Source organism: Chelon labrosus (assembly GCF_963514085.1).
Source record: "Chelon labrosus genome assembly, chromosome: 9".
Taxonomy (NCBI): Eukaryota; Metazoa; Chordata; class Actinopteri; order Mugiliformes; family Mugilidae; genus Chelon; species Chelon labrosus.
The window spans coordinates 6,491,402-6,505,079 of NC_140359.1; the positions used below are offsets into that span (position 1 = coordinate 6,491,402).

General features: G+C 44.2%; 1 protein-coding gene across 1 annotated transcript; it reads right to left on the minus strand.

The window, feature by feature from the left end:
• Positions 1-2,402: 2,402 nt before the first annotated feature.
• On the minus strand, positions 2,403-6,797 carry neff1 (neuronal intermediate filament family member 1). The gene is made up of 4 exons (XM_084552377.1): positions 5,996-6,797; positions 3,726-4,043; positions 3,412-3,536; positions 2,403-2,824 (listed from the first exon to the last, which is right to left on the minus strand). The coding sequence occupies exons 1-4, from the start codon at positions 6,740-6,742 to the stop codon at positions 2,443-2,445; spliced, it is 1,572 nt and encodes a 523-aa protein (XP_084408503.1). The 5' UTR covers positions 6,743-6,797; the 3' UTR covers positions 2,403-2,442.
• Positions 6,798-13,678: the final 6,881 nt, after the last annotated feature.

Below are 13,678 nucleotides of genomic sequence, written 5' to 3' on the forward strand. Positions count from 1 at the left end.
TCAGCAACCTTTCCAACTGAATAATTTGTCCCTGTCAGCTCTATCGGCACAGAAGTGTACATATAAATAGATTGCATCCTTGGTTTTACACTTAATTCATTTGAAATTCAAGCTGCACACTGCTAGACCCAGGTTTACTTGAACAATTCCCCTTTTGCAGGTAAGCATTAGGTTGTTAACAGACCTTAGTCGTTTCAGGTTGGAACTGAAGACCTGAAGAATTCAAATGAATCCAGTTGTCTTTGTTTTAGCTACATTTTATGATACACTGCCAGACTTTACTATATTACTTCAGTATTATAATCGCTTATCAATTTCTTTCTTGTAATATACCTTCATACGTACACTCACTGGCCAGTTAATTAGGTACACTAGTGAAACCAATGCATTCTAATTGACAGTCCTGCTCGAAATCTTCATGAAGGTTATGGTATTCAGCATGTTTATACATTTTCAATTAGGATGCTGTAGTTTGTAGTACTATTGAATTGTATTGTGTGGTAACAACACACATTTCTATTATTTTGACAATCCCCTTTTAGTCAGTGGCCAGGCTAAATAAGAGAAACACGTTTGTGTTAGTTCAATCCAGTTTAACAGCACCACAATCTACATCCTCCAAATAAATCATACTGTTAAATTAGAGGCTAAATTCTGAGGCTGTTTTAACTGAACATTTAACCATCATAAAGCTGCATTTAGTGCAGGACTGTTATCTGAAACAGTACTATCTGAAAGCATTCATATAGCTTACATAATGAACTAGCAAGTGTTATGCAATATTAGTATTCATTCAGCGCTGAAAGAAATTAATATGGCCTGACTTGCAACCATTATGAAATTTTCATTAAAGCGAAGACAGAGATGCAGCAAACGTTTGGTTAATAAATATCTTTATTTGGCTTTGAGAGGAATATCACTGCATGAGACAGCAGCACGTACAGTCACAGTTGTATAGCAGAACGGTCTGGTAAGTGTCAGAACTCCTCGGCCTCCTCAGACACAAGTGAGATGCAGGTGAAAACATGTTTTATTTTAACTGTCAGTCATGGTTAAGGCAAGTTTTTTTTTTTTTTAATTGAACACACAACAAGCAAAAATCTATCCCATCCAGCAGATATTCAAGCTCTGAGAGTCAGGCCATGCATTCATGCCCGTTGGTTGATTCATTTGTCATAAAACCAAGGCCAAGGGAGGGAGATGATGAACGACAGTGATAAAAAGAAAAAAAACAATCAGGGCAAAGTGTGCGAAGGGGTTACGGGGAAAATAGCCCTTATATGTGACTCTGTACCGTATAACCATGAACCCAGTAGCGTCTGCACCACCTGCCACTTGCAGTCTGAGCTGAGAGCTGTCAGTGTCACCTTCAGCTGGCAGACACTGACAGCGACGCTCACCTTCGCCTAGCTTCCTGTTTCCAGCTCAATGAAACAAAAGCACCACGACATTTATGCAGGGAGAAAGAAAACAGGTTGGTTTTCTCTATAAATGAAGACGTGTGAGATAAATGACAAATGAATCAGTCAAAGAGGGGATAATTTATATTCCCAAAATATATATAGCAGCAATTTAAACTCTACATTTTTCATTCGCAAAGATGCACTTCCTCGAGGAGAAGCTGCAGCACTTCTCCTTTCCAACATCCGACAATTACCACCCACCCTCCCAACACATTTGTATGTACAGTTCGTATGACACTGCAGGAAATAAAAGAGGGATGTGATGAAGGACTAAATGCACAATAATGGAGAGGAGTGGAAGCATTCACCTGCTGTGCTAAATGTATGGTTGTACCTCGAGTTCAGACAGAAGCAGTTTCGCCGCTACATTCCTGCTTAACAAGCCGACATTCAAGAGTGAGCTGGTGGATCTTTGTTCTGTGATATAATTTTTTTTTCACCTTCAGGACTACCCAACTTTTATATGTAAAAATCAAATAGCACCTTAAAAGTTGGACTGGCTGTTTCTCATGCTCCAAGGTCTGTGCATTTATCTTAGAAGTCTGTGTGCTGACAAAATCCTTACTTTCAAGATTGTGTTTGCTATTACTGTGGATATTGATCATCAATGGCACATTTATTGTTGCTCGTATGAAGAAGAAACATTTCTTTTCCAAAGTCACTGAACATTGTGGCATCATGCTAGTTGTCTGCGCTCCTCTCTGCACTGCTGAGCAGAGTATGGAAATATTTTAAGTTCTTCTGCCGCCCCATCTATTCCTTTCTAAAGCTCCCTCTCTGTCTAATAACGCGTGAAAAGATCACTTCTGACTTCCAGAGCAAACAGAGACAGAAAAACACAGAAGGTGTGAGGCAACTGGAGTGTGCAGATTTGTGTGTGTGTGACACAGAGATGTTGTGAACAGAGACCAGATCCATGAGTGATTGGTGGGATGTGGAATGAGTTATTAATGAAGATGACCATGACGACACAAGCAGTTTAGCTCTTGCTGTTCTTCCCGGTGGGGCTCTCCTTCTTCTTCTCCTTCTCCTCCTTCTCTTTCGGCTTCTCCTCCTCTTCTTCTTCCTCCTCCTCTCCCTCTCCTTCTCCTTCTCCCTCGCCCTCTTCCTGGTCATCTCCCTCCTCTCCCTCCTCTCCCTCCTCTCCCTCTTCTCCCTCCTCTCCCTCCTCCTCTCCCTCCTCCTCCTCTTTCTCCTCTTCTTCTGCCTCTTCTTCCTCCTCTTCAGGCTTGGCTCCAGACCTCCTGTATGCTCCGAGGGTGTAGGTGCGGGCGGACATGTAGGAGAAGCCGGGGTAGCCAGACTGGACCATGGCACCGCCGACAGAGCTGAGGCGGCACTCCTCTCCTTCCAGCAGCTTCCTGTGCAGACACAGAGAGAGACAGTGGCGTCACCTGCTGTTCTGGATTTGTTACTTTAATTATCTCACTCTGTCTCTCATGAGGGATCTAATGTCACTATCAGTGGCAGCACCTCTGCTGTATGTTTGCAGTGATCACTGTGATCGCATTTGCTGTGTCAGTTTCACCTTGAATCACTCCCCCTTATCTATCTTGTTACAAAAAGATTGTTTTCTCTGTTTCGAAACCACAATCTAGGACATATTACAATGTGGATGTCGATAGGAGTAGTTAAGTCAAGGAGGGGTGCATTACATGGAGCTACTGCCACTGGATCAAACTGGAATCGTGGTGTTATGAAGAAAGTGTCTTACAAACTAGGCCACTACGCCCCTCAAGAGTTCTAATAAAAATTGCTTCAAATAAAAGTTGGAGTGGTTCTGAAGCTCTTTCTAGTTTTGACAAGATACCAATTAAAAACATTTTAAATCACTGAACTTCCAATCAGGTGTTTTTTAAAAGGTTTATGTACAGTAAAGCAAGCTGTTGTGAAATTTCCACCAGAATCCACCAGAGTGGTTCTTGCTATATTGTCTAATGTAACAGACCTGTAGGCAGCAATCTCAATGTCCAGCGCCATCTTGACATTCAGCAGGTCCTGGTATTCACGCAGGTGACGGGACATTTCTCCTTTGGTGCTACGCAGGGCAGCCTCCAGCTGCTGGATGGTATCCTACACAAAGACACAAAAAAAAAACGTCTTGAAACATTGTTCTTGTATTATGCTGTCTCATTAGACAACATTTGGTCACATGTTTGTTTTATTTTGTCTGTTTTTTTGTTGTTTGCTTCATGCTCCTACCTTGGCTGGGTCTCCCTAGCATCAAAAAGCACAACATTTTTCCACCTCATATTTGCGTACCTGCATCTCCCCGATTTCATTGTTATGGCGATCCTCCATTTCGGCAATCTGCCTCTCCAGGGCTTCGTTGTGGCCCCTGAGTGCTTCGATCTCCAGGGTGCGAGCCTGCACCTGCCTGCGGTACTCACTCAGCTCCTCCTTTGAGTGCTTGATGGCGTCCTGGTTACGGGCAGCAGCCTCGGTCACATTGGCAAACTTGGAGCGGTACCAGTCCTCAGCCTGGGCCTGGTTCCTGGCAGACAGGTTCTCATACTGGGCCCGGATGTCCTTCAGCGCAGCGGCCAGGTCAGGCTTGACCATGTCCATCTCCACTGACACCTGGATGCAAAAATAACATATATTTTCAAGGGTTTCACAGTGTGTGTATGTATGAGTGAGAGTACATTTAGAAAACTGCAAATTTGTTCACTGTTTAAATGTGTAATTGTGCTGTTTTTGCAGGTTGCTAAGATGTCATCTGAGTTTATAATGTTCATTAAAGAACAATATCAATATGGCCCGTGTAAAAAGACACAAAATATGATTGGGATAGGAAAGGTGGAGACATTAGTGGCTTATATAGCTTCTCTGAGCAAGTTTTTTTGTGTTCTTTTTGACTTACTGAATGGTTTAAAGGAACTGTAACACACTGGTTTGCAGAAGTTGCTGCATTTCAGGTGCCTTAATTATGGCTACAATCCATTTAGAGAAGGTCTTGTTTTTGAGCAATGTGCTCCATTGTGATTCTGAGACACTTAATGGAACTGAGCCATCATAAATACACCTGTAGTCTTCCTGTTGTGACAAGCCACATTGTCTGCCAAGAAGCAGCCATGTTTCAAAGACATCAAGCAAAAAATTAAATGCATAAACTAATTCATTGCCTACAGTGAATGCGAGTCAGTGCTGTCCTCGCTGTCTTCGTCTGTGCTGCAGTTACAGTGACACATACATAAATGTATAAGGTGAGCAGCGTGTTGATGAGCTGAGTTGCAGTCCAGTGAAGTGGACTGCTGCAGGACTGATGAATTGACTGCTGACTCAGGAGTCTCTGCTGGGGGGGAGCTGTGCTGTCAATAGCTTGCATGGCAGTAATATTCCCAGGAGGGAAGTTTAGAAACCCTGGAGAAATCTACCCGGCAACACCACTGCACGACCGACTTAACATCACTGCACACTGACTTAAATGTTGCAGTGAAGTCTGTTTCCTACCCTGCAACATGAGCTCTGCCAGAAATAAAACTCAGAGTAACTCGAGGAGCTTCAATATTTGTACACAAATCGATATTATTAATGGCATCGTTGGCGAAAACTCCTCGCTCAGGGCGCGGCATAAACTTTGTTTTAGTTAAATTGTCGTCTTATTTTCACTGCTGTGATGTCGTTAAATGGGTTGAGCTGCTTGAAATGCATACAAAGCATGTGCTAGTGTAAGCACCCCGAGTGTGTCCTGCCCCCTGGGGCGACCACACCCCTGGATTATGCGCTATTTCTCCGCATTTTTTCTCCCCCCTCTGCCCTCCCCTCCTCGTCGCCTTTAATGAAAGCATCACCATCACTTCAAATGGCGGATCTTAGAGCACTTTAACATAACTTTCTAACCACACTGATGCAGGCTACTAATATATATTTCTTTTTGATCTGAGGCAGCACCCCAGTAACAGACCATGATACCCACATTGTAATCCAAAGGATAACTTTACGCCATTCTACACAAAAAAAAGGCACCGACGAAAATAAAACTATCGAAAATAAAAAATACAAACTCCGTTTGTCTTTAAGTTTGCACGGGGGCGTGACGGGACACTGCAGGCACCCTCCAGCCCCCTTATTTATGAGAGGAGGAGGAGGGAGGGAGGGACAGCGCGTGGTGCTGAAACGGAACTGCAGTGCCATCAATTTCCCAGTGCGCAGTGTTCAGACTGAGGAGGACACAGTATGTCGAACATAAAAGACTGCTATCAAACTTTATAATATACAAATGGAAACTTGTTAATAGCTACCGAAAACCTATAGACTGTAAGCCTGGGTACTGGGCTGAATGTTATAGTCTATTAAAACCATTAAGGAGTCATTGAGGAGATTATAATGATAGTGGGCTGATGAATTGAGTATGATATGGCATGACATTGACACCTGAAGGGCATACCACTTCAGGAATATTAATGTGTTTCTGATAATATGACTTTGAGAACTGGTGGTGGAATGGGTTAGGGTTATAAATCTGATATGTGGACCTGACTGGTACCACCCGTGAGTCTGTGGGCATGAGAACCCGGTGGGACATGTACCTGTGAGGCCTGCAGTGACGTCTGAAGCTCCTGCAGCTCCTCTTCATGAACTTTCCTGAGGAAGGCGATCTCGTCAAGCAGCGACTCCACTTTCTTCTCCAGCTCCAGGCGCGCCAAGGTGGCGTCGTCCACGTCCTTCCGGTAGCCCTTCAGGGTGTTCTCCGCCTCCTCGCGCAGCCTGGTCTCCTCGTCCAACTTCTCCCTCACGCGCTCCAGCGTGTCGTTCATCTGCACGCAGTCCAGGTGCATCTGGCTCTTCTCGTGCGTCATCTCCTCCACGCGCGCCCGCAGCTCGCGGATCTCCTGCTCGTAGAGCTCGTGCAGCCGCGAAGGCTCGGTGTGGCGCTGCCGCAGCAGCGTCACCTCAGCCTCCAGGACTTTGTTCTGCTGCTCCAGGTTGTGCACCTTCTCAATGAAGGACACGAAGCGGTCGTTAAGGCCCTGCAGCTGCTCCTTCTCGTTGGTGCGGATGATCTTGAGCTCGTTGGTGACCGCGGTGGACTGGGTCAGGTCCATCGCGGACTCCGGCATGGAGGAGAAGACGCGGCCGGGAGCCGCTGTCCTGCGATAGGTGGTGGAGGAAATCACGGAGGGGGACCCATAAGTGCGGTGGCCGCTGCGGTATCCCGCAGAGTGCATGCGGGACGGGCTGCTGCTGCCCAGACCCACGCTACGACCGGACCGGGGGGCATCTCCGAAGATCTTCCGATAGGAGCTGCTGCTGTAGATGTCGCTGGAGTAACTCATGTTTCCTTTACTTTAGTGGAGTCCGGCCGGTGCCTCTGCTCTGTACGGGATAGAGAAAGAGTGTGTGGAGTTTAGGAGTGAGGGTGAGTGTATGTGAGAGAGAGAAAGTGAGATGCGAGTGATGTCTGGCCAGGACAGGTGCTTTTATAGTGAGGGAGCCGGCGCATCATTTGACGCAGTAACACCAGAAGATGAGGGGAAACCTGCAAGCTCTAGCAGAAAGCCTCCACCCTCTGGGGAGACACGAATTCACTCATGCAGCTCCTCTTTTCTGCCCTGTAGCCCAGGCGTCACCACAACGACATATGCAACTATGTTTGAAGTGATATCTTATACATGAGCCTCAGTTAAACTTTTTATTGAGTTAGTCCGGCTCGCCGATTTATTTCATGTTGAATGAAATAAAACACCTGTAATCTCATTTTCGCAGTACATTTATTATGCCACTGGACTGTGTCATGTTACCCCAGTCCACACTGTCCACTGTCATTGCAGCATTTCTTTGCTGCTCCAGCAGAATGGTAAATGGGATCGATGTGTAAAGCCGTGCACCACGGTGTGTTTTGGTGCCGCAGTCTGCATCCAGCCGCCCTCCGCAGTATCGGAATACAGGATGAGACTCAGGATAGTGGTCTGATTCTCACACACCCACGACACTGCAGTTTCACCCACAGCAATGAAATGCAGAGACATCAGTTTCCCACATGTTGATTAAATATCTCACTATGATATTACATTATGATTTGTTGAAGGTTGCAATCTTTATCTCAGTATGTGTAACAACTATTCACTTAATAAATAACTCAGAGCAGCTACTGTATTCACTGATATGATGCCCGATTCAACAAATATCCAAAGGCAGACAGAAGTTTATTAATTCGTGAGTTTTAAAATTTGTGTTAGGTGCATACTTTCTGATCTTGCCTGGCCTGTGTTGCGTTTAAGTGCTGCGCAGTGCTGCCGCTGGCCTTGGTGCTGAACCAAGGAGAACCAGGGAGGACGACCACGCCCATGCAAAGGAAAGGACACCCACCCACCCACGACCGACGGGACTGCTGCCGCAACACCTCCAAACACAACACAAGGCGCCTCCAGTGCTCTGGATCGAGCCGCCTGTCTGGAACACAGCCCAAACAGAGAAAATGTCCAACACAGACACTGCCAAGTCATCCTAAATCACCCTGAACTACTTTTCAAGAGGCTGCGTTTTTATAACTAGCCTAATATAAATAAATTATCGAGCAAACGCTGTTATAACAACATAATGACTTTGAAACAGGAGTGACACTACCAGTAATAACCTGTGTCATCTGGCCTGGATATTTTTTAGGATTCCCATCAAAACATTTGATCAATCTTGTAATCTCGCTAGGCTTAACTGGCTTTAAATATATATTTTAAATCTTTAGTCCAACCTGGTGGAAAACAATGTCTTTAAACTTAATATGTATTTTAGTCTTCCATGAACATGGACAGTAGGGGGCGCCAAAGCACCAGTGTTACACACCTGTGCAGCAAAGCAGAGCTGATGCTGAGCACATTTTCACTCATTCCAGCATCACAACACGTTTTAACTTGTCGTGCTCTGTAGGTGTAACATTGATCGTGCGTCTAATGTCTACTGGGCTCCTGTCCGTGGTCTTCAATGATCAAACAAAGCAAAACAAGATGATATACTGGATACCCCAAGATCACAAGCACCATATAAGGGCACTGGCATGATGTTAAACACTGAAAACCACAAAATTTTGTTCAGTTAGACAAGAATGAGGATCAGGCTTTGAGTACTAAAATGTAAATAGAGTCATCACGACAAAGAACACAAATGATATGTATTCTGGAGCAGAAAAGCTCTGATTTTAAGTGTGTGTCCGTGTGAGAGAGAGAGCGAGAGACCTTGGGTGTCCAGCCATTTCGACAGTCTGTGGTAACAAAAGAACCTACTGAAGGAGGGTGCAAGTGACTCAGCAGGAAATGACAGGTAGCCAGAAACGTCTGATTTCTGTCCTTTTCTGCCTCACTCAGCCTCACTACTCCTTTACAGTTACCAAAAAGCACAGTGACAGGACAAACTGCGCCTTTATTCAATTTATTCTACAATAAATCTATCAAAGCCTTACTCACTCAAAGCTGACTTTCAGTTCAGTGTGGTGAAATGTGGAGGGATTTTGCACCAATAAACAACTATCATATTAATTCAGAGGCATCAGTGCAGCGGCTGTGAATAAGCAGGACTGTCCCCATGTTGCTTCGTGCATGCAAGCGGCACCACTAGTTGGATTTCACAGGAGACATGCTGCTGAGTGCCTTAGATCAACATAACAGAAAGAGGGCACTGTTCTCCTAGCAGAATAAGAAATAAAGGTCCCAGGGTGTGTGGCAATGGCAAATGGTGGAACAAGCAAAAGGCTGATGGATTCATAAAAAATGCATGTCATGTTAAGCAGAAAAGGGAAAAGGGAGCTTAAGCACACATGGAGCGATGCCAGGTAATAGACCTGCCACGCAGGGAGAATCGCACACGTTAATAATGACCACATTCCATTTAATCCACTCTAGCATCACACTGTTTATCATGCAAGCTGACATGGTTTACTGGGGCAGCTAATGAAACCAAGCCACCATTCATTCTTGCTGTGACCCATCCAAGATGTCCGCCATGAGAAACCCCTATAGCCAAGCTTCTGAGCGGCATCACTGTAAGAGCTTATAAGGTGACGGATATTAGAAGCTATTTTATGCGATCAACTGCACAAATTCATTAACAGTTTCCATCCAAAAGCAATAAGCGAGCTGAGTCTCTGAACTGTGCAATTTACTGTGCAATTTCAAATGTTCAATTTCAATGTGGAATATCTGATCTATACTTGACATTGGTACTGTGTAATACATGTTCATAAAAAAAATACATGGGTATGTGCAAAATCTACCTCAGTTCCACACACACATATATATATCTATATATAGAGAGAGATATACCGTATGTGCTCATGTTCCTGCTACGTTGACCTATTTACTACCTTCGAGTTTTTGCTGACAGTTGTTTTTTCATATACTGTGTTTCTCTTATGTGTTTCTTGCGCCTGATTGAGAAATGCCCCTTACCAATAAAGACATTCAGGTTCCGACTCTGAAATTGTAAAAGTAATGTGTGAAAAATGTTCACTATGCCCGCAGAGGAATCACTCAGCTAACTCAGACTGCACATTCAGCTCTTTGCACTTAGTGATGTGGTCAGTGTGGAGCAAATAACAATAAAATAATTAATAGTAAATCCTAGACTGACATGGTCATTCATGAGTAAAGCTTTGTATGAATAAATATAATAAGATACTTTGCACTTAAGCTGGGATAGGCTCCAGCACACTCCATGACCCTTCACAGCTTCACAGGACAAGCGGTTACAAAAGATGAATGAATGGACTTTGCACTTATATAAAAATTCTGGCATGAGTTTAGTATGTTGTATACTTTGACAGCTGGAAGTCATGCTAATCTCTTCTTATGTTTCTGAAATAATGTTCTGAATGAAGAGGCTTCTGAATATGTACACATGCTAAAGTAACCTAGCCGCTAGCATTGCTCATGCTACCTGGGGGTGGTATAGCATTTTCATTGTTAAACTATATCATTTGCCATTGGAATTCTACATCTAATGCTAGCGGCTATAACCAACGTCGTAGACACTTCTGCTTCTACAAAAATGTAGGATAAGTTGCAGTGATATTTTTCACTCATTCAGATGAGAATGAGATTGTGACCACTGAGAAGGGAAGTGAATAACACTGATTATCTTGTGCTTGTGGCTCCTGTCAGTGGGTGGGACATGTTAGGCATCAAATGAACATTTCTTCCTCTGTTAGATGGAGGAAAATTAAGCAAGTGGAAGCGACTTTGAGAGGGGCTCAGTTTTGACAACTGTAATGTAGCATTTCCACAAATAATACATGAAAGTGGCCTGGTCTGATGCAACAAACTTTCTTTCACCTCACGCGGATGTCCAGGTGCATTTGTGTCCCTAATTTTGGGAACAAATGGCGAAAGGATGCACAATGGGAGGAGGACAAGCCTGCTGTTCTGCTCTTCTTTGAGTAATACAACAATGAGTTCAAGGTGTTCATATGGCCTGCAATTTTCCCAGCGCTCCATCCAACTGAGAATCTGTGGGATGTGCTCGCAGGACTTAAAGGATCCGCTGTTAGCCTACACAATTTTAGGCAGGTGGTCATAATGCTATGGCTTATCAGGGTATAACTTTATTGATTCCCTTTATGGTAAATTCAAGAATAATTTTATGGAGAATTGTACAGAAAATACAGTCATTAAACATCCCGTCTGTTTTTTTAAAGATTTGTACTGGCACAGATTAAATCCTCTTTGAAACTGTGTCCGTAGTAAATGCTAACCTGGGTTTTAGATTAGGTTCCAATGATACTACTCACCTGCCAGCCTACTACTCTAGCCTTCTATGTCTCCTATGCCAACTACTGCTGGCCACACTGTCCTCACTGTGGTTTCATCTAATTGACTTGTAAACACTGCTCTATAGTGACCGCTCACAGAGCTGTTTAACTGCAGTTAAAACACAGCACTGACAGGAACTACTTAAAAGTAAGCTTATTCCCACATATTGATAGTAGATGTGCCTTCATCAGTGCAGTTAGTGCTCAGTGTTCCTTGGGAATATTGAGAACAGTTTTCACCTGATTGCTGTATAGTTCAACATCTAATCAATCAGTTGTGTTATTTATCTCATGCATACAATGGCATTTCCACGGAGGCCCAGACAGAAACCACTCCCCAGCAGCACTGCTCCTTTGAAACTCATTTCTCTTTGGCGCTTTGATATGCCAGGTGTTGCTCACGAGCACGAGGCGAGGGTTCCTGTGAAGAGCTTTTCTACTTGTCGCCGTGCACGCCACTCAGCTCCCTTTGCCTTTGTTCTGTCTCGGACGCGGCGATCTTGTCTGATGTGCACTCTTCACTCTGGTCCCCCGAGATCTCCCTTCCCCGCATGCGGACGATCTCCTCCATCTGTTTGCACACACACTCACTCAAACCTCTATCCCTTGATCTGAGCTGTCAGCTATGATGGAGGATCATTGTGTACCGCTGTTGTCACTCAGCCACAGGACCGTGCTGCGTTTGGCTACTGCTAAGAGTCTATTCTTGTGGCAAAATCCTGCTTTGATGATTTTTTTTTCGGTTTGGATGAAAAGTTTCCATCTGAACAGAGAGATATCTAACTGGATGTGTGCTCTTGGTTTCCAATGGACCCCCTTCTGCTATGATGGATGATACAGTTTGACTGATTACATGTTTGTTGTGCAATAGATTTTGCAGCACTATTACACAGGTTTGACAGGACAGGACTCTGTTTTCTTCATTTCTGCCTTTTGACTTCCACAGTCAGTTTCTAATTCAGATTCAAAAACCTTCAGAAAACAGGCAGAGCTACAGTCTCACAGCTTGATTGAGCTTGATTAGCCTGTTCTCCAACAGACATCGTGACTTCTCAAGGTAATATAACAGTCAAATAAACAATATGTACTTAAATGTATGTACTTAATCATTGTCATCAACTGCCATGACTGTGGGGTGGAGCGAATCATGGCCTTTTTTTCCACTAGTGACCTGATACCCATTAGCGACTAAATCCCTTGAGTCCTCACTTGATTTGTCCCCAAGGGCTTGGTGCTGTTGTTGTGTTTCCATGGCACATGTCATTTCTTGTTTGATTGTCATGCTCGGGTGTGTGTGTGTGTCATGCGGGTGTGTCCCCTTGTATCAGGTGTCTAAATGCAAGTTTGCGTGAGCGCGTGTGTGTGTGCGTTTGCAGGTGACTGGTCGGGGCGGTGCACGGGAGGCGAAGGTCAAAGTAAGCTGGGCGTGCTGGTCCGGGATAAGCCGCTGGATTTGATTAATCTGACAAATAAGGACGTGGAGAGGTGGTCAGTAGGCCTGTGACCCTGACACACAAACACCCGCAAACAAACATGCTTAACTTACACCACTCCGTCAATAACATTTCTATACACACACCAGCAGGTACGCTATGTCAATACACTCAGCTGGAGCATGTTGTACTTGGCTTAGGATAAGCTGCATTGCGGAGTCTGGCTCTTGTTTCATGTGCAGATTAAATGTAAAGTGTCTTTTGGTGGATGCTTTCATTCAGAGTGTTTCTCAATATGATGTGACTAAGACTATAGATAGATAGATAGATAGATAGATAGATAGATAGATGTGTCCAGAGTGTGCACACTGCTGTATTCAGGCATCCAGGGACTGTCCTGATCACTCTGCTGTCCTCAAAGACTCAAGTCTTCTGTCCAGAGCCTGTCTCAAGTTTTTCCTTGACAGCGCCTACCCTGCAGTTATCTACCCCATCACATAGCAGACGCATTCCCATCACCTCAGCACTCTACACAAATACAGCCAAGACACACGGCTGGGGTTTTTAACAATGACTCATACACATGGACTGTTTTATTTGTTGCTGTATTGTAAGGGCTAAGAATAATTTTCTTTACAAGATGATGCTTCTAGTAATGGACTATGCACCATGGAATGAACAGTTTTTCTTGTTTTTTTCCTGTTCAGCGTGTGCTGCGTTCAGATGAAGCAAGGTCTAAAGTCCCACAACCCATCAAAATAGTTTCTGGTGTCTATTGGTTTTGCAAAGTGTTTACAAAGTGGGAATGTGCACACCACTTAATTAAGACATGTTTCAACCACACAAAGTAGTTTAATCACTGTAAATGACTCACTCATGGCGAAACTCACGTGTGGCAAACTGAATTCGCAACACGTCCTCTACCATTAGCTGGCTAATACAGCACCAGTTTCAGAGTGAGATGTTAGGCCAGATATCTCAGCTAAGTTTAGCATGATCAGATCATTCCTGTGAAGTACTCTAAAGCTCATATACAACAA

Bases quoted from the DNA above. Each gene is read 5' to 3' on its own strand.
- neff1 (XM_084552377.1), bottom strand. From the start codon at position 6,742: ATGAGTTACTCCAGCGACATCTACAGCAGCAGCTCCTATCGGAAGATC. The intron at 4,044-5,995 runs GTACATGTCCCA...TTTTGCATCCAG, and splicing joins CGTCACTGCAGGCCTCACAG to GTGTCAGTGGAGATGGACAT. The intron at 3,537-3,725 runs GTACGCAAATAT...GTCTTTGTGTAG, and splicing joins ATGAAATCGGGGAGATGCAG to GATACCATCCAGCAGCTGGA.